The 26,293-nt window shown below is 57.9% G+C and overlaps 1 protein-coding gene across 1 annotated transcript in view; it reads left to right on the forward strand.

Annotated features, from left to right (window-relative positions):
• Window positions 1–25,933, forward strand: part of LOC133358274 (tensin-2-like) — a 93,388-nt gene extending 67,455 nt beyond the window's left edge. Inside the window, exons 15-26 of the mRNA XM_061576510.1 lie at window positions 1,171–1,309; window positions 6,957–7,101; window positions 7,530–8,410; window positions 11,857–11,943; window positions 15,916–16,047; window positions 17,753–17,845; window positions 18,426–18,503; window positions 18,998–19,096; window positions 19,327–19,495; window positions 20,303–20,371; window positions 20,931–20,960; window positions 22,564–25,933. Coding sequence (XP_061432494.1) covers window positions 1,171–1,309; window positions 6,957–7,101; window positions 7,530–8,410; window positions 11,857–11,943; window positions 15,916–16,047; window positions 17,753–17,845; window positions 18,426–18,503; window positions 18,998–19,096; window positions 19,327–19,495; window positions 20,303–20,371; window positions 20,931–20,960; window positions 22,564–22,702 — 2,061 coding nt within the window. The 3' untranslated portion in view covers window positions 22,703–25,933. The remainder of the gene's footprint in view (window positions 1–1,170; window positions 1,310–6,956; window positions 7,102–7,529; window positions 8,411–11,856; window positions 11,944–15,915; window positions 16,048–17,752; window positions 17,846–18,425; window positions 18,504–18,997; window positions 19,097–19,326; window positions 19,496–20,302; window positions 20,372–20,930; window positions 20,961–22,563) is intronic.
• The last annotated feature ends 360 nt before the right edge of the window (window positions 25,934–26,293 follow it).

The raw sequence follows: 26,293 nt of genomic DNA on the forward strand, positions 1-26,293 counted from the left end.
CAGCAGCAACATCGCCCCCTCTGCTGCGAACGCGTGGCGGTACCCTCCTGGACACGACGAGCCTCTCTCCTTGCGTAGAAACGGGCCAGAGTGAATGGTCTCAGGTCACGAATGCCTCGCGCGCACGCTGCTGCTGCTGCTGCTGCTGCGGCTGCTGCTGCGGCCGCTGCTGCTGCGGCTGCTGCGGCCGCTTCTGCTGCCGCTGCGGCCGCGGCTGCTGCTGCTGCGACTGCTGCTGCTGCTCATGACCGGCTTTGGTTTAGCAGCAGAGGTCTCCCTCCGAATCAGTCGAGCGGCATTATCTTTTCATCGGTTGCGTAACGCTGTGTGGAAGCTACCTGGTCTCTTGCTCCGCACGAAGCTTCAGGTGTTCTCGGCCACGGTCATTCCCGCCCTTTTCTACGCTTGCGAAACGTGGACCCCCGTAATGGAACATCTTCGCCAGTTAGAAACATTTAGGCTGGCCTGCCTACGATCCATCCTGGGTTTAACCAGGCTGGATTGTGTGAGGAGCTCACAAATACTTGAAAGATCTGGGCAAAGTCCCATCGGTGAGCTCCTCCGGCAGGCAAGGCTGCGTTGGCTGGGTCATGTAGCCCCCATGCCCAGCCACCGCATGCCCAAACAGCTTTTGTTCGGCCGGATCGAGGGGGCTAAACGGGCGGGGCACGGACTAGAAAAGAGATGGAGTGTTGTGGTACAGGAGGACGTGGAGCTGAGTGGACTTGCCGATGACTGGTACCAGCGGTGTCAAGATCGGCCTCTGTGGAGGAGGGTCGTGAAGGACGCTACTGGGCAGTTGGAGGCAGTCGCCCTCCAACAACAACGGAGGGTGGAGGAGCGACGCTCACAACAACGAGCGGAGCACCGGGTGGCTAAAGCACAGCACGTTAGCACAGTAGGGGGCACAGGTGGTGCATCAGCCAGTCATCTCGGTCATCTCAGTCAGTCGACCCGTGGCACCTGGGTCTGCCCCGTGAATCTCCTGCCAGCGGGCGTTCGACACTTCACGTGGCCTCAACGTGCACATGCCCTGGCACAAGCGTCGTGGTGACGTTACCGCCACTTAGTGGCGCATGGCGGTTGTTGCTGCTGCTGTGATTGCTGTGGTTGCTGAGCGTGGGGTGTCTGCGCCGCGCTGTGACGGGCCCGCTGTCCGCGCCTGTGCAGGCACCCCGCGAGGAGTACGGGGGGACCCCCTTGGGAGCCCACAGGGCGCCGAGCCCCTACTCCCACTCCCCGACTCCGGGGTACGCGACGGGGCCCCCCACGCCCACGTTCCCCGTGGCACCCCCGACTCCCTACACACGTGAGTAGTGGGGGGCTGTGTGGGATGAGTAGTGGGGGGCTGGGTGGGATGAGTAGTGGGGGGCTGAGTGGGATGAGTAGGGGGGGGGTGTTTGGGATGATTTAGGGTTACTTTTGAGTAACCGGTAACCGCATGAAAACTTGTTAAACCGGTTAACCACACACAGAGAAACGCCTTGGGCCACTGCAGTGGTGAGCTGCACACAGAGACCCACAGACTCACCACATCGACCCACAGATTCCTACATAGACCCACAAACTCCGACAGAGACCCACAGGCAACTCGCACGGAGACCCACAGAGTCGCACGGGGACCCACGGACTCGCACGGAGACCCACGGCCCGGGCGGACAGAGAGGGCCGCAGCATCAGGGCGCGACCTCCAGGCTCACTCGGGGCAGTGATGCATCACTCAACGCCGCCCGAGCCAAACGCGTCGATTTGGGGATTATTCAACGGCGCGGGTTTGTCGCTGGCCGCTCGGCGTTGCGTGCCCGGTGGGCCCTGGGCGGGTCACGACGAGAGCGGAGGTGGGGGGGGGGGTCAGCCGTGGGCACTGCCGGATTATCCTTGTAGCAAAAGTAGCTACATCATATGTAGCAGTAGCTACATCATATGACGTAGTAGCTACATCATATGTAGCAGTAGCTACATCATATGTAGCCCGTAGCTAGTAGCTACATATGATGTAGTAGTAGTAGCTACTACTACTACTACAACATATGTAGTAGCTACGGGCCCCGCACTTTCAAGGGCCCCGCTCTAAATGCTTTCAAGCTATCAATTCCGATTCAGTGATTCTGCACTTGCTCTATTACTATAGTACTATACCGCCTTCAACTTTTATGAACGACCGGGTGGGTGATTAAGGTTAGCGATTTGTCGTATTATCCGGCTGTATAGCAAATGAAAAAAAAACACAACTGCCTTACTGTGCAAGTTAAACATTTGTGTTTGAATATTTACGTGTGTTTATTTATTTATTTAGTGGCCCCTTTAAAATATCGCACGCTACAGGCCCCGGCGCTTCGCTTGATCCGCCACTGGTCGTGGGCGATGCCACCCGGCGTGCCGAGGTCACCCTCTCGTCGCCTCTCTCCCTTTGCGATGTGAAGCGGTGGCGGGCGAGGAGGGAGGAGGGGGAGGGAGAGGTTTTTGTTGATTTGATTCACAGTCATTGCCGCTCGTGTCCGTGCAAGTTTCCGCTGCGGACGCGTTGTGTGAACCCCTATCTATCCTCTCTCTCTCTCTCGCTCTGTGTGTGTGTACGCCAAGTCTCTCTCGCTCTCTGTGTGTGCCAAGCCTCTGTGCCGGGGGGTGTGTGCCAAGTCTGTGTACGTGTGTGGGGGGTGGTGCCAGAGGTCGCAATCGGGTACCCGATACCCGTACCCTACCCGATACCCGGCTCTCCGTACCCGGCCGGGTACCGGTACCCGTTTGCGACCCTGGTGCGGCCGGGTACGGGTAGGCCGTGAGTCACTGGTGAGTAACTGTTTGTCACTCATTTCCCAACGTCTTGTCTCTTCTCACAATTCAAGTTCCTAGAATCAACCCACCCGCGCCTGCAACATGGCTTCATCCCAGAGGTCGCAATCGGGTACCCGTACCCTACCCGTACCCGGCCGGGTATGGGGTAGCCGGGTATCGGGTAGGGTACGGGTATCGGGTACCCGTTTGCGACCCTGGTGCGGCCGGGTACGGGTAAGGAATCAAAACCCGTTTGCGACCTCTGGGGTGTGCCAAGTCCCGTCTGGAAGAGGCGTTGTGACGGTGTGGGCCTTCCTTCCACGTCGCTCTGCAGTGTGCACGCTACTCGCGAACCCCAGAGTCCGTGGGCAATGCGAGTCTGTGTGGTGAGGGCGGGTGAGGGGAGAGTTTTGGGGTTGGGCCTCCTCCCTCCACCCCCCATGGCGCCCATCACAATGGGCTCATTCACCCGCGCGGCGCAGCCTCCTCCTGCTCCTCCCGGGAGAGCTCCTCCCCCTCTCTACCCCCTCTCCCTCCCCCTCCCCCCTCCCTCCTCCCCCCTCCCTCCCTCCTCCCCCCTCCCTCCCTCTCCCCCTCCCTCCCTCCTCCCTCCCCCTCCCTCCCTCCCCCTCCCCCTCCCTCCCTCCTCCCTCCCCCTCCCCCCTCCCCCTCCCTCCCTCCTCCCCCCTCCTCCCCTCCCTCCCTCCTCCCCCCTCCTCCCTCCCTCCCCCTCCCTCCCTCCCCCCTCCTCCCCCTCCCTCCTCCCTCCCCCTCCCTCCCTCCTCCCTCCCTCCTCCCTCCCCCTCCCTCCCTCCTCCCTCCCCCTCCCTCCCTCCTCCCTCCCCCTCCCCCCTCCCCCTCCCTCCTCCCCCCTCCTCCCCCTCCCTCCCTCCTCCCCCCTCCTCCCCCTCCCTCCCTCCTCCCTCCCCCTCCCTCCCTCCTCCCTCCCCCTCCCTCCCTCCTCCCTCCCCCTCCCTCCCTCCTCCCTCCCCCTCCCTCCCTCCTCCCTCCCCCTCCCTCCCTCCTCCCTCCTCCCCCTCCCTCCCTCCCCCTCCCTCCCTCCCCCCTCCTCCCCTCCCTCCTCCCTCCCCCTGCCTCCTCCCCCCCGCTGCCTCCTCCCCCCCCCCTGCCTCCTCCCTCCCCCCTCTCCCCTGCCCCCTCTCCCCTCCCCTTCTCCCCTCCCCCTCTCTCTTCTCCCTCGTGTTCCACTCTCCCCATCTCTCCCCATCTCGCCTGTCTCTCTCTTTTTTTTGTCTCTCTCGTCTTGTCGACGCTTTCTCTCGCTCTCCAACTCCCCCCCCCCTCTCTCTCCATTCACTCCCTCTTTCTTTTCTCTGAAACTCTCCTCCCATTAGATTCCTCCCGCTCTTCCGCTCTCCACTCCCCTCTTCCCTCCCCCACTCGTCTTTCTCAAACTATACCCCCTCCTCCTCCTCCTCTCCAAATCTCCCCATCTCTCTCTCTCTCCCAGTGTCCCCTCCCTCTCCCCGCTCCTCCCTCTCCCCTGCCCCCTATCCCAGTGTCCCCTCCCTCTCCCCTGCCCCCTATCCCCCCTCCATCTCCACTGCCCCCTCTCCCCCCTCTCTCCCCTGCCCCCTCTTCCCCCTCTCCCCCCTCTCTCCCCTGCCCCCTCTTCCCCTCTCCCCCCTCTCTCCCCTGCCCCCTCTTCCCCCTCTCCCCCCTCTCCCTCCCCTCTCCCCCTCTCCCCCTCTCTCCCCTGCCCCCTCTTCCCCCTCTCCCCCCTCTCTCCCCTCTCTCCCCTGCCCCCTCTTCCCCCTCTCCCCTCTCCCCTGCCCCCTCTCCCCCCCCTGCCCGCTGCTCTCCCCGCTGGAGTTGTTGAGGAGTCGCGGGGCCGAGCTCTCTCCCTCGCGCGCACGAGGAGCGGCCCGCACACTGTCGAGCTTGAGGGTAAAACTCCGCGGGCGTCCACGGGACAGAGAGAGAGAGACTCTGTGGAGAGTCGGGGGGGGGGGGGGAGTCTGTGGAGAGCGTTCGAGAAGAGTCCTTGAGAGAGTTTGTAGAGAGAGAGTTTAGAGAGAGAGTTTAGAGAGAGAGTTTAGAGAGAGAGTTTAGAGAGAGAGTTTAGAGAGAGTTCATCCGTTACGCGGACCGTTCACGCTGCCTTAGAGCGTCTTGCAGAGGGCGGCTGTGACGCCCATCGATTATCTTGCGCTGGGGGAGTCTGTGCTGGAGAGTGTTTTTTTTAGTGAGTGACGCTGTGGGAGTGTTGCCAGAGTGTTGTGCAATGCGCTGCAGAGTCTCTGCTGCGAGAGTTCACGATGAGCCGGAGAGTCGCTAACGAATTCGAAGAGCCGCTGGTGGGTTTTACTGGAGAGTCGCTCGGAGTGGACGGGGTGTGATTACCTAGAGAGAGAGTGAGAGTCGACCCTGAGTGGATCAGAGAGTCGTTAGAGCGTATGTAGGTAGAGTCGTTAGTCTGTCGAGTGGTTAGAGAGTCGTTAGAGAGTTTGTAGAGAATCTGAGAGAGTGGGAGCGTCGTTAGAGAGTTTGTAGAGAGTCTGTAGAGAGTCTGGGAGAGTGGGGGAGTCTGTAGAGAATCTGTAGAGAGTCTATAGAGTGGTTAGAGTCGTTAAAGAGTCTGGGAGAGTGGGAGAGTCGTTAGAGTCTGTAGAGAGTCTGGGAGAGTCGTTAGAGAGTATTACAGAGTTTGGGAGAGTGGGAGAGTCGTTAGAGAGTCTATAGAGAGTCTGGAGAGAGTCGTTATAGAGTATTAGAGAGTGGGAGAGTCGTTAGAGTCTGTAGAGAGTCTGGGAGAGTCGTTAGAGAGTCTATAGAGAGTCTGGAGAGAGTCGTTATAGAGTATTAGAGAGTGGGAGAGTCGTTAGAGTCTGTAGAGAGTCTGGGAGAGTCGTTAGAGAGTCTGAAGAGAGTCTGTAGATAGTCTGGGAGAGTGCTTAGAGAGTCGTTAGCCTATAGAGAGTCTGGGAGAGTGGGAGAGTCGTTAGAGAGTTTGGAGAGAGTATTAGAGAGTCGTTAGAGAGTCTGCAGAGAGTCTAGGAGAGAGTCGTTAGAGAGTTTGTGGAGAGTCGTTAGAGAGTATTAGAGAGTGGGAGAGTCGTTAGAGAGTCTGGGAGTGGGAGCGTCGTTACAGAGTTTGTAGAGAGCCTGGGAAAGTCTAGGAGAGAGTCTAGGAGAGAGTGTGTAGAGTGGTTAGAGAGTCGTTAGCCTATAGAGAGTCTGGGAGAGTGGGAGAGTCGTTAGAAAGTTTGGAGAGAGTCTGGGAGAGTCGTTAGAGAGTTTGGGAGAGTCTGGGAGAGTGGGAGAGTCGTTAGAGTCTGTAGAGAGTCTAGGAGAGAGTCTGGGAGAGTTTTTTGAGAATCTGGGAGAGTTGTTAGAGAGTTGTAGAGAGTTGGGGGTGTGGGTGGCGTCAGACGCTGTGGATGCCCGCGTCTCGCGATTGCCTCGGCATTGAACGCGTGAACACGTCCTGTGAACACATCCACATGCTGTTCACAGCCCTGGGCCGGCGGTGAAACATCCACGTTGCTGTGACAGTCTATCCAGTTGTTTCAATGTTGTCGGTGCTGTGTTTTAGTTGTGGCGTTTTAGTGGCCGGTAGTTGTGTTGGTGGTATTTGTTGTTGCTGCTGCTGCGTTTTATGTTGTGATGCTTTCGTCTTTAGTCGTTATCTAAATGATCTGGTTTTTGTTGGTTTTGTTATTGTTGTGGTTTATTGTATTGTTGTGTTGTGTATTATTGTTGTGTTTTATTGTATTGTTAGGTTGTGTGTTATTGTTGTTGTGTTTTAGTGTATTGTTGTGTTGTGTATTATTGTTGTTGTGTTTTATTGTATTGTTACGTTGTGTTGTGTTTTATTGTATTGTTAGGTTGTGTGTTATTGTTGTTGTGTTTTATTGTATTGTGTTGCGTATTATTGTTGTTGTGTTTTATTGTATTGTTAGGTTGTGTGTTATGTTGTGTTGCGCTTCATTGTTAGGTTGTGTATTATTGTTGTGTTGTGTGTTATTGTTGTTTTTTATTGTTAGGTTGTGTGTTATTGTTGTGTTGTGGTTTATTGTTGCTTTATTATTGTTAGGTTGTGTGTTATTGTTGTGTTGTGGTTTATTATTGCCACGTTGTGGTGTTCTATTGTTGTGGTGTTTTATTATTGTTGTGGTATCTTATCATTGCCGCGTTGTTTTTGTTGTTGTTTCCTTAAGAGCTGAGAAGCCACTCGCGACCGCTCGCCTACAGCCCCGGCGAGGACTCCCCGATCGGGTCGCCCCCCTCGTTGACCGGCGCGGGTCAGCTGAGCAGCCCTGCCGCATTCGCCTCCCACAGCAGCGGCAGCAGCAGCCTGGAGAGGTGAGAGGTCAGAGCGTGAGGGCAGGCGGTCGACGTCCGACACGGGTGAGAGGTCAGAGCGAGAGGGCGGAGGTCACAGAGGGGTCAGCGAGAGGTCAGAGCGTGAGGGCAGGAGGTCGACGTCCGACACGGGTGAGAGGTCAGAGTGAGAGGGTGGAGGTCACGGAGGGGTCAGCGAGAGGTCAGAGCGTGAGGGCAGGAGGTCGATGTTCGACACGGGTGAGAGGTCAGAGCGAGAGGGCGGAGGTCACGGAGGGGTCAGCGAGGGGGCAGAGGTCAGAGCGTGAGCATGAAGGCATTGGACAATGAGACCACTGTCCCTACACTGACCAACCAGAGCCTTTCACGAACTCTAACCCTAACCACGCGAGCCAACCAACACTACCCACGAACTCCACCCTGAGCCCTCACCCTCGCGTCTCCCGCAGGGGCTCACCGGCTCATCAGCAGCATCACCATCAGCAGCAGCAGCCGCAGCTGCAGCAGCAGCTGCAGCAGCAGCAGCAGCCGCAGTTGCAGCAGCAGCAGCTGCAGCAGCAGCCCGCGCTGCGCATGGCGACCCCGTCCCCGGACTTCTCCGGCTACTTCGCCGAAGGCTCTGTGGGATTCGGCGATGGGTTCGGCACCGCCCAGGCCTACCCCTTCAGGCCCCGCGCCAGCCCCGTCCCTCGCCTGGGCGACCTGACAGACGGCTCGCCCGACGGACCCCGGCACCATCTCGGCGGCCACCCCGGCCATCACCCGGCGGGGCCCGCGGGGGCCGGGGCGTGGCGAGGGGGGCCGGCGGGGCTCGGCTTCGGCGGCCCGGCGACGCCGGACAGCCCTCGGCCGTGCCGGCGGAACGTCGCCACGAACACGCCGCCGCCGCCGGCATCGCCGGCGCTCGCCGGCCCCGGCGGCGGCGCGGTCTGGCGCGACGGCGGCCCCGGCGGCCCCGTGCCGCACAACGGCAGAGCCAGTCCCGAGATGCGCAGGGTGGCGGGCGGCGCGTTGGCGACGGCACCGCCGTCGCCCCCGCGCCGCTCCGGCCCGTCGCCCGCGCCGCCGATGTACGCGCCGATCGGCGGTAGCGGCGGGTACCCGGCGTTCGAGACCGGAGCGCCGGCGGCGCCGGCGTGGGAGGGGGGCTGGGCCGGTCGGCACGGGGCGGCGGCGGGTTACGACGGCGCCGCGCCGGCGGGCTCGCCGCCGTCCACCGGGCCGTCCACGCCGAGCGGCAGCTTCGCCGACGTGTCGACCGATTTCGCCGGGGGAGGCGTCCCGCAGCACGACACGCTCAAGTACTCCAGCGGCGGCACGCTGTCCGGCGGTGAGTCCCGCCGCTCCCACTCGCTCGCTGGCCCGGCGGTCGGTCACCTCCATATCACTCTTCTATCGCTGCTACTACTGCCGCTACTGACTGATGCCTCCATCCGCGTTGAGGACTCGGTCTCTGCCAGAACACGGACTGTGCCACCGTCTCAACCACCACCACCACCACCTCACTGCAGGGCATAACAGCTCACTCGCCCGCCCACCCACTTATCCACTCGAGTCACGTTTGCTGGCACATTACAACGTTCATCACGCAAGTTGTGGAATTATCTTGCGCGGCGGTGGCACGCCTGGCGTGGTCGCGAACGCACGGTTGCAGCGACGCAAGTCGCTCCGAGTTGTTGCCCCCGTGGCAAAGCGTTGCTTGAGTTGTCTTCCTTTGGCGGCAGACTGAAGATGAGACTCTGAACGACCTCTGCGGGAGGTGGCCGCTGACTCGAACAGGCGGGCGCTGTCTGCAGCACGGTCGGGGGTCGCGGGCGAGGGGGGCGACTGCCAGAATTGTCCGCGTGACACGCGTGCCGTGCGCGCTGGAATATTTGGACCCGGCCTGGGCCTCCCCCCCCCCCCTTTCCCCTAGGTCCACTCAGTCTTAAATGAGTACTCGGTGCCGCGTGTAAAACACTGGGGAGACAAAGGCGGCCGAGGCATGGTGGTGGTGGCGGCGGCCACCAAAACACCCGCTTGAGTACCGTGCCAGCCTTGATAGGTGCCACTCGCTTAACAGCACTTGCCCCAAGTCTGTTAGAGGCTATACAGGTGGAGAGATCGTTGTTGTCCTTTTGTAGTGGGGAGCGGTGGTGCAATGGTTGGCGCGCTGCGCTATGCACCCGGTGACCAGAGTTCGATTGCAGCTCATGGCCAACATTCTTGACGAATACCCGAACGGGGTCTGGGCCTCCCCGCGGTCGACTCGGCCTTAAATGAGGACTGTTCCCGGTGCGGTGTGTAAACATCAGCACTCGGGAGACAAAGGCGGGCGGGCGTGGGGCTGGCCACCCACCCACCCACACACCCTGCGGTGTGCCGTTCCGGCCGTCGTAGGTACTGCCCGAAAACAGCACTTGCCCCATCGGTGTGTTAAAGGCTACGGGGGGGGAGGGGGTGGTAGATCTTTTGTCTTTGTGCGTGCGGAGCGCGGACGGCGGTGTCGCGTTTCGGGACGGAATTAGTTTCCAAAGCGCCACCACAAAACCGTCCCCCTAGAGACACAAGCACACACAGACGGGGGGAGACACGGGAGACAGGGCGGACCACGCAGGGATTGCTGAGACACACGGAGACACGCGCGTGGACATCATTCAGGCGGACTTGGCAGAGGTTCGGGAGACGTGGGACTCTCTTAAGACACCAGGACCAGAGAGAGAAACGGGACAGGGGGTTACACTTCGACAGTGGACACGGGGTCAGGCTGGGGGTCGGTTATAATTAGACCTGCAGCGGTGCTGTTGGCTGAACCAGGGCCGGTTTAAGATTCTTGTAGGCTCTGGGCACTTCTGTTTCGGAGGCCTTTAGTGACAGACTTTCTACACTTGGCACTGCTGCTGCTGCCCCATGTCACTACTACCGCCGCCGTCACTCCGCTTGTTTGACGCGGTGGTGAGGCACACCGAGCTGTACGGCTCTTGTTCAGAAGCGGACCTGGCCTGCCGCAAATGATAGCTCAACGAAGTGGCCCCACCATCGGGTGAAAATGTCTCGCGGCCAAATCCTCTGAACGCGTGACGTTGATTCTAAATGTGGAGGGGAAAACCGGAGGAGCCGGAGAAAAAGCCACGCGACCACGGGGAGACACGCGGGGAGAGTACGGATAGAGGAACGTAGCTACACACACAACCTCGCACGCAGACAGGCGAGTGGCAGACAGACGCACGGACGGTCCGGAGACATTACGGAGAGCAGGGGAAGAGACACCGGGACGACGAGGCGCGGGAGACGCTGCCGTGTGAGAGAAGCGGGAGATGTGGGAGATGATGCCGTGGGAGAGAAGCGGGAGATGTGGGAGATGCTGCCGTGTGAGAGAAGCGGGAGATGTGGGAGATGTTGCCGTGGGAGACGCTGCCGTGTGAGAGACGTGGGAGATGCTCCAGTGTGAGAGACGTGGGAGATGCTCCAGTGTGAGAGAAGCGGGAGATGTTGCCGTGGGAAATAATGCCGTGAGAGAGAAGCGGGAGATGCTCCAGTGTGAGAGACGTGGGAGATGCTCCAGTGTGAGAGAAGCGGGAGATGTGGGAGATGTTGCCATGCGAGATAAGCGGGAGATGCTCCAGTGTGAGAGACGTGGGAGATGCTCCAGTGTGAGAGAAGCGGGAGATGTGGGAGATGTTGCCGTGGGAGACGCTGCCGTGTGAGAGACGTGGGAGATGCTCCAGTGTGAGAGACGTGGGAGATGTGGGAGATGTTGCCGTGGGAGACGCTGCCGTGTGAGAGACGTGGGAGATGCTCCAGTGTGAGAGAAGCGGGAGATGTGGGAGATGTTGCCGTGGGAAATAATGCCGTGAGAGAGAAGCGGGAGATGCTCCAGTGTGAGAGACGTGGGAGATGCTCCAGTGTGAGAGAAGCGGGAGATGTGGGAGATGTTGCCATGCGAGATAAGCGGGAGATGCTCCAGTGTGAGAGAAGCAGGAGATGTGGGAGATGTTGCCGTGGGAGACGCTGCCGTGTGAGAGACGTGGGAGATGCTCCAGTGTGAGACGTGGGAGATGTGGGAGATGTTGCCGTGGGAGACGCTGCCGTGTGAGAGACGTGGGAGATGCTCCAGTGTGAGAGAAGCGGGAGATGTGGGAGATGTTGCCGTGGGAGATAATGCCGTGTGAGAGAATCGGGAGATGCTCCAGTGTGAGAGACGTGGGAGATGCTCCAGTGTGAGAGAAGCGGGAGATGTGGGAGATGTTGCCATGCGAGATAAGCGGGAGATGCTCCAGTGTGAGACGTGGGAGATGCTCCAGTGTGAGAGAAGCGGGAGATGTGGGAGATGTTGCCATGCGAGATAAGCGGGAGATGCTCCAGTGTGAGAGACTTGGGGGATGTGGGAGATGTTGCCGTGGGAGATGCTCCAGTGCGAGAGAAGCGGGAGATGCTCCAGTGTGAGAGACGTGGGGGATGTGGGAGATGTTGCCGTGGGAGATGCTCCAGTGCGAGAGACGTGGGAGATGTGGGAGATGTTGCCGTGTGAGAGAAGCGGGAGATGCTCCAGTGTGAGAGACGTGGGAGATGTGGGAGATGCTCCAGTGTGAGAGACGTGGGAGATGTGGGAGATGTTGCCGTGGAGATGTTGCCGTGTGAGAGAAGCGGGAGATGCTCCAGTGTGAGAGAAGCGGGAGATGTGGGAGATGTTGCCGTGGGAGATGTTGCCGTGGGAGATGTTGCCGTGGGAGAGACGTGGGAGATGTGGGAGATGATGCCGTGCGAGAGACGGTGCGTGTGACCCTGTCGCTGCAGACATGAGCGCCAAGACAAGAGCCAACGTGAAGTTCGTGCAGGACACGTCCAAGTACTGGTACAAGCCCGAGATGTCCCGCGACCAAGGTGCCCTTCGTCTGTCTCTTCCTCCGGCTGTCCGTCTGTCCGTCCGTCCCTTGGGCTGTCCGTCTGTCCGCTTGGCAGTGCATCCCTTGGGCTGTCCGTCTGTCCGTCCATCCCTTGGGCTGTCCGTCTGTCCGTCCGCCCCTTGGGCTGTCCGTCTGTCTGTCTGTCATCTTCATCACGATCATCGTCGCCACCACCCTGATCGTGTCTCTGATAGTGGTATCTGTCTGAGTGTGTGTGTAGTAGTGTGTGTGTGTATACCCAATGTAGTAGTGTGTGTGTGTACACAGTGTAGTAGTAGTGTGTGTGTGTACACAGTGTAGTAGTGTGTGTGTGTACACAGTGTAGTAGTGTGTGTGTGTGTACACAGTGTAGTAGTGTGTGTGTGTGTACACAGTGTAGTAGTGTGTGTGTGTACAGTGTAGTAGTGTGTGTGTACAGTGTAGTGTGTGTGTGTACAGTGTAGTGTGTGTGTGTGTACACAGTGTAGTGTGTGTGTGTACACAGTGTAGTAGCGTGTGTGTGTGTACACAGTGTAGTAGTAGTGTGTGTGTGTACACAGTGTAGTAGTGTTTGTGTGTACACAGTGTAGTGTGTGTACACAGTGTAGTGTGTGTACACAGTGTAGTAGTGTGTGTACACAGTGTAGTAGTGTGTGTGTACACAGTGTAGTGTGTGTACACAGTGTAGTGTGTGTACACAGTGTAGTAGTAGTGTGTGTGTGTACACAGTGTAGTAGTGTGTGTGTGTACACAGTGTAGTAGTGTGTGTGTGTGTACACAGTGTAGTAGTGTGTGTGTGTGTACAGTGTAGTAGTGTGTGTGTGTACAGAGTGTAGTAGTGTGTGTACACAGTGTAGTAGTGTGTGTGTACACAGTGTAGTAGTGTGTGTGTGTGTGTACACAGTGTAGTAGTGTGTGTACACAGTGTAGTAGTGTGTGTACACAGTGTAGTGTGTGTGTGTACAGTGTAGTGTATAGCAGTGTGTGTGTGTGTGTACACAGTGTAGTAGTGTGTGTGTGTGTACACAGTGTAGTAGTGTGTGTGTACACAGTTTAGTAGTGTGTGTGTACACAGTTTAGTAGTGTGTGTGTACACAGTGTAGTAGTGTGTGTATACACAGTGTAGTAGTGTGTGTGTGTGTACACAGTGTAGTAGTGTGTGTGTACACACAGTGTAGTAGTGTGTGTGTGTGTACACAGTGTAGTAGTGTGTGTGTACACACAGTGTAGTAGTAGGGTGTGTGTACCCAGTGTAGTAGTGTGTGTGTGTACACAGTGTAGTAGTGTGTGTGTGTACACAGTGTAGTAGTGTGTGTGTGTGTACACAGTGTAGTAGTGTGTGCGTACCCAGTGTAGTAGTAGTGTGTGTGTGTACCCAGTGTAGTAGTAGTAGTGTGTGTGTACCCAGTGTAGTAGTAGTAGTGTGTGTGTACACAGTGTAGTAGTAGTAGTGTGTGTGTACACAGTGTAGTAGTGTGTGTGTACACAGTGTAGTAGTGTGTGTGTACACAGTGTAGTAGTAGTAGTGTGTGTGTACACAGTGTAGTAGTAGTAGTGTGTGTGTACACAGTGTAGTAGTAGTAGTGTGTGTGTACACAGTGTAGTAGTAGTAGTGTGTGTGTACACAGTGTAGTAGTAGTAGTGTGTGCGTACACAGTGTAGTAGTAGTAGTGTGTGCGTACCCAGTGTAGTAGTAGTAGTGTGTGTGTACACAGTGTAGTAGTGTGTGTGTACACAGTGTAGTAGTAGTAGTGTGTGTGTACACAGTGTAGTAGTAGTAGTGTGTGTGTACACAGTGTAGTAGTAGTAGTGTGTGTGTACACAGTGTAGTAGTAGTGTGTGTGTACACAGTGTAGTAGTGTGTGTGTACACAGTGTAGTAGTGTGTGTGTACACAGTGTAGTAGTGTGTGTGTACACAGTGTAGTAGTAGTAGTGTGTGTACACAGTGTAGTAGTAGTAGTGTGTGTACACAGTGTAGTAGTAGTAGTGTGTGTACACAGTGTAGTGTGTGTGTGTACACAGTGTAGTGTGTGTGTGTACACAGTGTAGTAGTAGTGTGCGTACCCGGTGTAGTAGTGTGTGTGTGTGCATACCCGGTGTAGTAGTGTGTGTGTGTGTGTACACAGTGTAGTAGTGTGTGTGTGTGTACAGTGTAGTCTATAGCAGTGTGTGTGTGTGTACAGTGTAGTCTATAGCAGTGTGTGTGTACAGTGTAGTAGTGTGTGTGTGTGTACAGTGTAGTAGTGTGTGTGTGTGTACAGTGTAGTAGTGTGTGTGTGTGTACAGTGTAGTAGTGTGTGTGTGTACACAGTGTAGTAGTGTGTGTGTACACAGTGTAGTAGTAGTAGTGTGTGTGTACACAGTGTAGTAGTAGTAGTGTGTGTGTACACAGTGTAGTAGTAGTAGTGTGTGTGTACACAGTGTAGTAGTAGTAGTGTGTGTGTGTGTGTACACAGTGTAGTAGTGTGTGTGTGTACACAGTGTAGTAGTGTGTGTACACAGTGTAGTAGTAGTGTGTATTCCCAGTGTAGTAGTAGTAGTGTGTGTGTACACAGTGTAGTAGTAGTAGTGTGTGTGTGTGTGTACACAGTGTAGTAATGTGTGTATGCCCAGTGTAGTAGTAGTGTGTGTGTGTACACAGTGTAGTAGTAGTAGTGTGTGTGTGTACACAGTGTAGTGTGTGTGTACCCAGTGTAGTAGTAGTGTGTGTGTGTACACAGTGTAGTGTGTGTGTACTCACAATAGTGTACACAGTGTAGTGTGTGTGTACACAGTGTAGTAGTAGTGTGTGTGTGTGTACACAGTGTAGTGTGTGTGTGTACACAGTGTAGTAGTGTGTGTGTGTACCCAGTGTAGTAGTAGTAGTGTGTGTGTACACAGTGTAGTAGTAGTAGTGTGTGTGTACACAGTGTAGTAGTAGTGTGTGTGTGTGTACACAGTGTAGTAGTAGTGTGTGTGTGTGTACACAGTGTAGTAGTAGTGTGTGTGTGTACACAGTGTAGTAGTAGTGTGTGTGTACACAGTGTAGTAGTAGTGTGTGTGTACACAGTGTAGTAGTAGTGTGTGTGTGTGTACACAGTGTAGTGTGTGTACACAGTGTAGGTGTGTGTGTGTACAGAGTGTAGGTGTGTGTGTGTACAGAGTGTAGGTGTGTGTGTGTACAGTGTAGTAGTGAGTGTGTACCCAGTGTAGTAGTAGTGTGTGTGTGTGTCTCAGGGGGTTCATAATGGCCGTGTCCTCACTGACGCGCTCCCAACCCGGCGACCCGAGTTCAATTCCCGGTCCTCGGCTCCCTTTGGCGGCGAGGGATATCGGAGCCGGTTGTTGTGCCCTCGCTGATTGTTGTTGCTGCTGTTGTTGTCATTACTGTGGTTGTGGTGGTTGCGGTGGTTGATGCTGGCTGTAGATTTATTGTGGTTGTGGTGGCGGTTGTTGTTGATTGTTGTTGTTGTGGCGGGAGCGATCGCGGTGCTTGCGAGCGCGAGCTGTTCTCGTCGATGTTGGTGGTGCTGTTTGTTGTTGATAGTTGTTGTTGTTGTTGATGGTTGTTGTTGTTGTTGTGGCTGTAGCGATCGCGGTGCTGCGAGCGCGCTAGCTGTTCTCGTCGATGGTGGTGGCACTGTTTGTTGTTGATAGTTGTTGTTGGTTGTTGTTGTTGGTTGTTGTTGTTGTTGGTTGTTGATGGTTGTTGTTGATGGTTGTTGATGGTTGTTGTTGTCGTGGCGGTATCGATCGCGATGCTGCGGGAGCGCGAGCTCTTCTCGTCGATGGTGGTGGCGCTATTTGTTGTTGATAGTTGTTGTTGATAGTTGTTGGTTGTTGATGGTTGTTGTTGTGACGGGAGCGATCGCGGTGCTGCGAGCGCGTGAGCTATTCTAATCGATGGTGGTGGCGCTGTTTGTCGTTGATGGTTGTTGTTGTTGGTTGTTGATGGTTGTTGTTGTTGGTTGTTGATGGTTGTTGTTGTAGCGATCGCGGTGCTGCGGGCGCGTGAGCCCGGCGCGTTCGTGGTGAGGGACAGCCACTCGTTCCGCGGGGCCTACGGCCTGGCCATGAAGGTGGCCACCGCCCCGCCCGGCGTGCCGCACCCCAACAAGAGCGGTACCACCACCCCCACCGCACTGCCACGCATCACACCCAATAGACAACCCACCACATCACATCGAGTGAGTTGTGTGGGTCAGTGGGTGGGTGAGTAAGGGAGTGTTTCGTTGGTGGACCTCCCCGACACGCCGCTCGACGGAGGTGAAGCCGTTCTCATCGTCCAGCAAGATGGACAGGGGTCCCAGTGGGGTCCCAGTGGGGTCCCCACAGGGACCCCCGTCTAGCCGCTCCCCGCCCACGGTACCCACTCCAGCCGACCCGGTTGTGGGCGGCAGGGCCGGATTCAGGGTCTGATGAGACTGGCGATATCAGACATTCTTGGCCAATGTTGCGCTGTGTGTTTACGTGTGTTGGTGCGTGTGTTGGTGTGTGTGTGTGCGTGTGTTGGTGCGTGTGTTGGTGTGTGTTGGTGTATGTGTGTGTGCGTGTGTTGGTGTATGTGTGTGTGCGTGTGTTGGTGTGTGTGTGCGTGCGTGTGTTGGTGTGTGTGCGTGTGTTGGTGTGTGTGTGTGCGTGCGTGTGTGTGCGTGTGTTGGTGTGTGTGTGTGCGTGCGTGTGTGTGCGTGTGTTGGTGTGTGTGTGTGCGTGCGTGTGTGTGCGTGTGTTGGTGTGTGTGTGTGCGTGTGTTGGTGTGTGTGTGTGCGTGTGTTGGTGCGTGTGTGTGTTGGTGTGCGTGTGTTGGTGTGTGTTGGTGTATGTGTTGGTGTGCGTGTGTTGGTGTGTGTGTGCGTGCGTGTGTTGGTGTGTGTGTGTGCGTGCGTGTGTGTACGTGTGTTGGGGTGTGTGCGCGTGTGTGTGTTGGTGCGTGTGTTGGTGTGTGTTTACGTGTGTGTGTGCGTGCGTGTGTTGGTGTGTGTGTTGGTGTGTGTGCGTGCGTGTGTTGGTGTGTGTGTGCGTGCAGTGGGGAGTGGAGGCACAGTAATTAGCGCGACGCGCCACGAACCCGGCGACACTGGTTCGATTCCCGCTCCCAAACAATTAACGGTGACGAATATCTTAACGGGTCCCAGACCCTGCCCTACGTCGACTTAGCTTTAAATGAGTACCTGATGCGGTGTGCGTGTGTGCATGTGTGTGTTGGTGTGTGTGTGTGTACAATATGAGTGGGGAGCGGTAGTGTAGTGGTTAGCGCGCTGCGCTATGAACCCGGCGAACCGAGTTCAATTCCCGCTCAGGGCCAACACCAGTGTCGATTATCTGAACCGGTCCTGGGTATCCCCTAAGTCGACTCAGCCTCAAATGAGTACCTGGTGCAATGTGTAAACATCGCCACTGGGGAGACAAAGGCGGTCGGGCGTGGTGCTGGCCACCCACCCCCTCGTGTACCGTTCCGGCCTTCATAGGGGCTCGCTAACAACACTTGCCCCTACAGTCTGTTAAGGCTACACGGGGGGGTCTTTGTACAATATGAGAGGCGTGGTGCTGGCCACCCACCCGGCTCGTGTGCCGTGCCGGTCCTCGTAGGCCGCTCGCTAACAGCACGTGACCCCCCCCCCCACCCCACAACAAGCCTGTCGGAAAGGCCACACGGGGGAGAATCTTTGTCTATGCGCCTCGTTGGGTGGTGGGCAACGCTTCCTTCGAACAGCGACGCGGCCTCGTCCACTCGAATCGGATCGCCTCTTGCTGCAAGAGTCATCGTGCTGCCCCCCCCCCAACTCTCTCCCGCACCGTCCACACCCCCCCGCCCCCCACTCCGCAGGTGACGGCACTAACGAGCTGGTGCGTCACTTCCTCATCGAGTCGTGCGCCAAGGGGGTCCGGCTCAAGGGCTGTCCCAACGAGCCGGTGTTCGGTGAGTCGCGCCCCCCCCCACCCCCCCCAGTTCGATTCCCCCGCTCACAGTCACCGAAACCGGTGAACAAAGTCCTGGAACATCCTCTAGGTAAATGAGCACCCGGGCGACAAAGGCGGCCCGGCGTGGTGCTGGCACCCCCCCACCTCGTGTGCCGCGTTGGCCTTCATAGGTGCTGCTTGCTGAAGAGCACTTGCCTCAACAGTGTGTGTAGGTCGCACGGGGGACCTTTGTCTGCGTGTGTTTGAGGAGCGGTGGTGCAGCGGTTAGCGCTACGCCGCGCGATGAACCCTGCGAGCCAGGGTTCGATTCCCGCTCGCGGCCAACACCGGCGACGATTGTCTTAACCGGTCCCGGGCCTCCCCTAGGTCGGCTCGGCCTCAAATGAGTACCCGGTGTAGCGGTGTGCAGTAAACATCGCCACTGGGGAGACAAAGGCGGCCGGGCGTGCTGCTGGCCACGCCACCGCCTCGTGTGCCGTGCCGGCCTTCACAGATGCCGCCCGCCAACGGCGCTCGCCCCGACGGTCCGTTGAAGGCGACACGGGGCGGGGTTCTCTGTCTTTGTTGTTGTGCGGCAGGGAGCCTGACGGCGCTCGTGTACCAGCACTCCATCACGCCGCTCGCCCTGCCCTGCAAGCTCGCCATCCCCTCGCACGGTAACAACGGCACCGCCGCCCGTGCGTGCGCGTCCGCTCGCGTGTGCCCGTCCACCTTCAGCCCGTGGTTGTACGTCTCTATATGTCTGTCTGCTGCACGTGCGTCTGTGTGTCTTGTCTGTCCGTCGGGCTGCCCTGTCCGTTGGTCCGTTTGCATGGCCCCCGCGTGTCTGCGTCTGAGCAGAGGTCGCAAACGAGTTTTGATTCCTTACCCTTACCCGGCCGCACCAGGGTCGCAAACGGGTACCCATACCCGGCTGGGTACTGGTAGCCGGGTATCGGGTAGGGTACGGGTATCAGGTACCCGATTGCGACCTCTGCGTCTGAGTAATTGTCTGCGATCTGACAATATCTCCGCGTTGTCAGCGCCGTGCGGAGTCTGACCGCACCCCCTGCGCCCCCTCCCCCCGTGCCCCCTCCCCCCCCCCACATTGTGCCCCCCCCCCCACATTGTGCCCCCTCCCCTCCCCCCCATCACCTCTGCCCGCGTGTAGACCCCCTGGACGCGGCGCTGGAACCCGTGGCGCGGGAGCCGACGGCGAGCCCCGTAGTGGTGCCCAGCTCCGTCTCCGAGCTCCTGCGGCAGGGGGCAGGTGAGTGGGGAGCACGTGACCATGGTGGTGGTGGTGGTGATGATGGTGGTGCTGTCGGTGGTGAAGATCGTCGTGGTAATGCCGGCTCTGGTAATGGTATTGATGGAGATGGTGGTGATGTGAAGAGCGATGAGTCTCAACACTCCTGCGGCTAGGGTATGTTACCGTTTCCTTACGTCCACTGGTCACTCGCTGATCCTCCCTCCCCCGCCCTCCCCCGCATGGCGCAGCGTGCAACGTCCTCTTCCTGGGCGTGGTGGAGATGGAGTCGCTCACGGGCCCGCTGGCCGTGGGCAAGGCCGTGAGCGAGACGCTGACGCAGAGTCCCGCGCCCACGCCCACCGTCGTCCACTTCAAAGTGTCGGACCAGGGCATCACGCTCACAGACAACCAGCGCAGGTGCCCGCCCCCCCTCCCCACATTCTCACCCACTCACCCACAGACTTGCCTACCCATTCACACACCCACTCACCCACGTGCCCACCCACCAATCTACCCACCAACCCACCCGCCAATCCACACGCCAACGCACCTACCCGCCAACCCACCCACCAACCCACCCACCCACTAACACACCCACCAACGCACCCACCCACGAATGCACCCATCCACCCACCAATGCACCTACCCGCCAACCCACCCGCCAACCCACCCGCCAACCCAACCGCCAACCCACCCGCCAACCCACCCGCCAACCCAACCGCCAACCCACCCGCCAACCCAACCTCCAACCCAACCGCCAACCCAACCACTAACTTGCCCACCAACCCACCCGCCAACCCACCCATCAACGCACCCACCCACCAACGCACCCACCCACCAACGCACCCACCCACCAACGCACCCACCCACCAACGCACCCACCCACCAACGCACCCACCCACCGCACCCACCAACGCACCCACCCACCAACGCACCCACCCACCAACGCACCCACCCACCAACACACCCACCCAACGCACCCACCCACCCAACGGACCCACCCACCCGCCAACCAACACACCCAACGCACCCAGGCTGTTTACCCGGTCGAGACCACGGGAGGAGAGCCACCGGAAGACCATAGTCTCGTTGGCAACGGGGCGAGCGCTCTGCGTCTCACCGCTGTGACGACGCGACACCAAGACGTGTGCAGCGTCACCGCCGCAGCGGCAGGCGGGCGAGGGGGTTGGGTTTTGACGGCGGGCTCCGTGTTCCCCTCGCCAGGTTGTTTTTCCGAAGGCACTACCCAGTCTCCACGGTCACCTTCTGCGACCTGGACCCTCAGAACCGACGGTGAGGATGGGCACAAAGACACCACCACCACCACCACCCACGCGTTTAGCCTTTAACAAGCACTGTGAAGGCCGGCACGGCGCACGAGGAAGTGGTCTGGCTAACACCACCACCATCACCACACCCGGACACCTTTGTTTCCCCAGTGCTGATGTTAACACACCGCAGCGGGTACTCATTTAATGCCGAGTCTACCTAGGGGAGGCCCAGGACCGGTTCAAATAGTGAGATGAACACGCGCGCACGCGTATGGACCCACCCACCAACGCATACGGACGTGTTACACGGGCTTTTGATGACGGTGCGTGTCTGTTACTGCGTGTGTGTGTGTGCGCGTGCGTGTGTGCGCGTGCGTGTGTGCGCGTGCGTGTGTGTGCGTGCGTGTGTGTGCGCGTGTGTGTGTGTATGCGTGTGCGCGTGTGTGTGTGTGTGCGTGTGCGTGTGTGCGCGTGTGTGTGTATGCGTGTGTGTATGCGTGTGTGTGTGTGCGTGTGTGTGCGTGTGTGTGTGTGTGTTCCATGGCGTCACCGCCCCCCTCCGCCCGCGGTGCCGAGGGCAGCTGGAGGAGAGAAAACGGCAACAATGCAGCGTGAGTGCCGGGGACCCTGGGACCTCACACACAGACCCCTACTAGACCCCACACACAGACCCCTGTTAGACCCCACACACAGACCCCTGTTAGACCCCACACACAGACCCCTGTTAGACCCCACACACAGACCCCTGCTAGACCCCACACACAGACCCCTGTTAGACCCCACACACAGACCCCTGTTAGACCCCACACACAGACCCCTGCTAGACCCCACACACAGACCCCTGTTAGACCCCACACACAGACCCCTGTTAGACCCCACACACAGACCACTGTTAGACCCCCCACACAGACCCCTGTTAGACCCCACACACAGACCCCTGCTAGACCCCACACACAGACCCCTGTTAGACCCCACACACAGACCCCTGTTAGACCCCACACACAGACCCCTACTAGACCCCACACACAGACCCCTGTTAGACCCCACACACAGACCCCTACTAGACCCCACACACAGACCCCTGTTAGACCCCACACACAGACCCCACACACAGACCCCAGCTAGACCCCAGTTAGACCCCACACACAGACCCCAGCTAGACCCCACACACAGACCCCTGTTAGACCCCACACACAGACCCCTGTTAGACCCCACACACAGACCCCTGTTAGACCCCACACACAGACCCCTACTAGACCCCACACACAGACCCCTGTTAGACCCCACACACAGACCCCTACTAGACCCCACACACAGACCCATGTTAGACCCCACACACAGACCCCACACACAGACCCCAGCTAGACCCCAGTTAGACCCCACACACAGATCCCAGTTAGACCCCACACACAGACCCTTGTTAGACCCCACACACAGACCCCAGCTAGACCCCAGTTAGACCCCACACACAGACCCCTGTTAGACCCCACACACAGACCCCTGTTAGACCCCACACACAGACCCCTGCTAGACCCCACACACAGACCCCTGTTAGACCCCACACACAGACCCCTGTTAGACCCCACATACAGGCCCCTGCTAGACCCCACACACAGACCCCAGCTAGACCCCACACACAGACCCCTGTTAGACCCCACACACAGACCCCTGTTAGACCCCACACACAGACCCCAGCTAGACCCCACACACAGACCCCTGTTAGACCCCACACACAGGCCCCTGCTAGACCCCACACACAGACCCCTGTTAGACCCCACACACAGACCCCTGTTAGACCCCACACACAGACCCCTGCTAGACCCCACACACAGACCCCTGCTAGACCCCACACACAGGCCCCTGCTAGACCCCACACACAGACCCCTGTTAGACCCTACACACAGACCCTTGCTAAACCCCACACAGACCCCGTGGGATCCCAACCGAGGCCCCTGATTAAATAGGCCGATTGCTCTGTAATAGCGAGGAAACGTTTCCTGACCGTGGTTGAATGAGTGCAAGTTCCGGTTTGAACCTCCTAATGATGTTCATATTTGCTGTGCTCTGCACAAACACTCGCTCGCATAAACACGCACACACACGCGTGCACGCGCGCGCACATGCGTGCCCCCACACACCTGCACGCACACGCGCACGCACGCGCTTGCACACACATGTCACCGACGCACGTGCTCGACACGCTCGCACACGCAGTGTGTTCGGCTTCGTGGCGCGCAAGCAAGGCAGCGTGTCCGACAACATGTGCCACCTCTTCGCCGAGCTGGACCCCGAGCAGCCCGCCTCCGCCATCGTCAACTTTGTCTCCAAAGTCATGATCGGCTCCACCCGCTAGTCGACTTCCTGCCGCCACTCTGCCGACTTGCCGCCGAACTCACCTGCCCGCCAAGCTACAAACGTTTTTCTAAGTCGCCTTCCTCCGCTGCCTCGCGGGGGCCGCCCGCTCGCTTTCACGGCTGTTACGTTGAAGCACCTCCTCGGCAGACATGATCTATCCACTGCTGGACGGGGGCCTCCCCGACCTGCTGTGGACTACACGCGTATATGGTTCCCAGAGGCAGGCTGCAGCGGGTGAGGATTGGGTGACCGTGCCACACCGATGAGTCCTTGTCGGGATGAAACCGGTGCATCACGCGCGGTGTCTGTCGCCGCGTCGTCTCTCTGCGCGTCGTTACGCACTCCACAGCTTTCGTTTCCGCTTTTTTAAGGGGTCAGCGTCCACGTGTTTCCGATCCGCACGTCGCAGCGAGTCTCAGACACTGGTAAGCGAGCGCACGCGCGTTAAGGCTTTAGGCGCGTCGATCGCGTAGCTTTTCTAAATGAATTCCTCTGCAACTCGGGAGGAGAGTTAGGAATGAAGGGGGGGGGGGGGGGTCCCTACTGCGCTCCAGAGCTCCGGACGCCGCTCCGCACGGTCGGTGCGAGGGGGGCGACCGTGGGCGGAGAGAGGCTGGCGATGGGAGGCGGGAGGAGGCAATGATGGGGGGGGGGGGGGGGAGATGATGTAAGGTGCAGATGGGAGGGAAAGGAGGAAAAGGGGGAAATTATGGTGAGGGGGATGAGGTGATGATGGAGATGCTGTGAGGAGGGGCAGGAGATGTGAGGAGGAGATAATGGGAGGAGGAAGTGACGAAAGGGGAGATTATGTAAGGAGAAAGTAGGGCAAAAAGATGATGACGATGGCGACGATGTGCACGCCCTGGCTTTACGAGTATTTACGAGGGCAGTGGGTGAAGAGGAATCCGACCGTGCGGTCTGTGACGAGGACCTTGCGCGCACGGCGGCGAGCAGCCCATGCTGAGCAACGGGCCACGAAGACACCTCGAGTCCACGTGACAAGGAATCGTAACCATGTGACAAGGGACCGAGCCGCCCAGAATGCATTGCAAAGGCTCAGCATTGCTCCCCGAGCAAACATAACAGGCGACATTTTGATTTGGGGATAAAGTATTATCCTTTTTTTTCTTTTACAAAAGTAAATGAGACAAAAAAAATCTGACAGGCATCGTAAAATTGATTTTCAGCTCGGGCCTCGCAATGATCCTGCAAAATTTGTGTTGTCGAGACCCCCACCACCCGACACATCAAATTGTCACGTGGGTGCACACGCGTTTCGCGACGCATCGGTGGCGGAGTTAAACGACATCGTCAGCTCAGGGGATGCGGCAATCGGTCAGGCGGGCCCCTCAATCCTGTTGGAAACAAAACTCACGGTGGTTGTCAAGGCGCCCCCCCCCCTTCCCCAACTCGAAGCTTTGGCCACCAGGGGGAGCCAAAGGCACCACCTGCCCCCACGCGAGCGACGCTCCTTATGACGTTTCGGCTCAACTCGCCAATGGGAAGAGAGTGACTCGGAGTAAACAACGTGCTCACCCCACCCACCCAGTCACTCACCACACCCTCACCCCACCCCAGTCTCACCCCCACCCCAGTCACCCCCTCACCCCAGTCACCCTCACACCTTCACTCACCGACATCCTTCAAGGACGCGGGACCCAGAGGATGAACGGATCCGAATTCGTGTTTCTGCGAAGCACGTGGTAAGCTCACGTGGCAAGCTCACGTGGCAGGCAATAATTAACAACGATGACGTTAGAGAGAAGCGCCCCGGGTAATATTAATGATTGTCGAGTATGAACGCAAAGTGTAATAACTTATAGCACGTGCCGCGAAACATGCGCTATAACGCATGCTGTGGGGGGGGGGGGGGGGGGACACGGCATTACCTGTCGACGCGTACGGTTCAAACCCCGTATTCTTCTTGTCCATGGAAATTTGAGTTTTCAGGTCCATACGGCGTACAGCCATTTAATTTCGGGCAGAAAAAAAGATCACATGTGTCTACGTGTTTGTGTTTCTCCCTTGTGATGGGACGTTGTAGGATGGAACGTTGAGATTGATAAGGGGCACGCCGGGTGACCAATACGGTCTGAATTGGTCTGTGATAAGGTAGGGGGCACTCATCAGGGGTTGACAGGTATGGAAGAGTCCCTGGTAATGGCGTGTGTGTGTGTGTGCGTATGTACGCTATCTCGAGGTGAAATCGACAAGCTAAATGTATTTTTTTCCACAGTAACTGAAATATTTACGTTGCAAGCGAGACAACAACAAGAAAACACGTTATACACTTTGCGTGCGTTTTAGAGACGTACGGGCACCCCGCGCGTGCGTGGGCACGTGGGCGCGCGCGTGCACGTGGAGGGCTCATGGTGGCGACAACGGCTTCGAGTCACTTTTGGGTTCGTTCGGCGTCGGGAGCGAACGAACGACGGCTCCGGTGGGGGGGGGGGGTGTTCACGATCGGCGTTCGTCGGCGACCGAGAGCCAAAAAAAAAGGCTCCGACTTCTCGATCGCACCGAGCGCCGCATACCCCCCTACCCCCACCACCCCTACCCCCCACTTGGGGTGGTGATGCCCCCGGCCGTCGTCACCGTGCCACGCGCGGGAGCCGTGGTGTGGTGTGTGCGTGGTGTGTGCGTGGGGGTGGTGTGTGCGTGGTGTGTGCGTGGGGGTGGTGTGTGCGTGTGCCAGCGGACGCGCGTGCCTGATTGGTTCCCGTGCCACTGGAAGCACGTGCCAACTGATTGATGCACGTGACACTCGCAGCACGTGACACTCGAAGCACGTGCCGCTCGAAGCACGTGACACTCGCAGCACGTGCCACTCGCAGCACGTGACACTCGAAGCACGTGACACTCGCAGCACGCGCCACTCGAAGCACGTGACACTCGAAGCACGTGTCACCCGATTGTTGTGTGTGTCATCTTGATACCCGTGCCACGCCCGGTGTCCGTCGTGTCCAGGGCAGACGCGGTGCTCCGCGGATTTTGGGGGGGTGGGTGGAGTCGGCTGCTGGCAGGATCCGTGCGAATGCCCCATCGTCCCGTGATGCATTTGAGCACTGCCCGCTCTCCCCGTTACCAAGTGTTACCGCAGTACTAATAATTACAGGTTTATATAAATGTTGTGTTCATGCCTTTAAAGACATATGTATACATATATACGGTCTAAACAAATATATATTTATTTTTGGCTGCACTGAAAATATAAACTGTGCTTAATACGTGTCCTGTGTGGAAATTCGTTTGCGCGTTTGCGTTATTCCGGTCGACTCTGCCTTACATGGGTCCCTAGTGCGATCAGAATTTGGGGAGACAAAGGCGGCCGGGCGTGGTGCTGGCCACCCACCCCGTCGTGTGCTGTCGGTCTCAATAGGTGCTACTCGCTAACAGCAGTTTAATTTTCTGCCTGGGTACGATGGCCTCTATAAATTAAATTCTGCCGCAAGATGGCATCGCTAATTATTCCCCTGAGCAAGATGTCCTCCCTAATTAAACCCCTGACTAAGATGGCCGGCCTGATGTAAAGTTGAATATGATGTCCTTCCATTACACTTCCCTACGCCAGATGTCCTCTATAATTGCA

Source organism: Lethenteron reissneri, chromosome 61, assembly GCF_015708825.2.
Source record: "Lethenteron reissneri isolate LAM-NWPU_2019-01 chromosome 61, ASM1570882v1, whole genome shotgun sequence".
NCBI lineage: Eukaryota > Metazoa > Chordata > Hyperoartia > Petromyzontiformes > Petromyzontidae > Lethenteron > Lethenteron reissneri.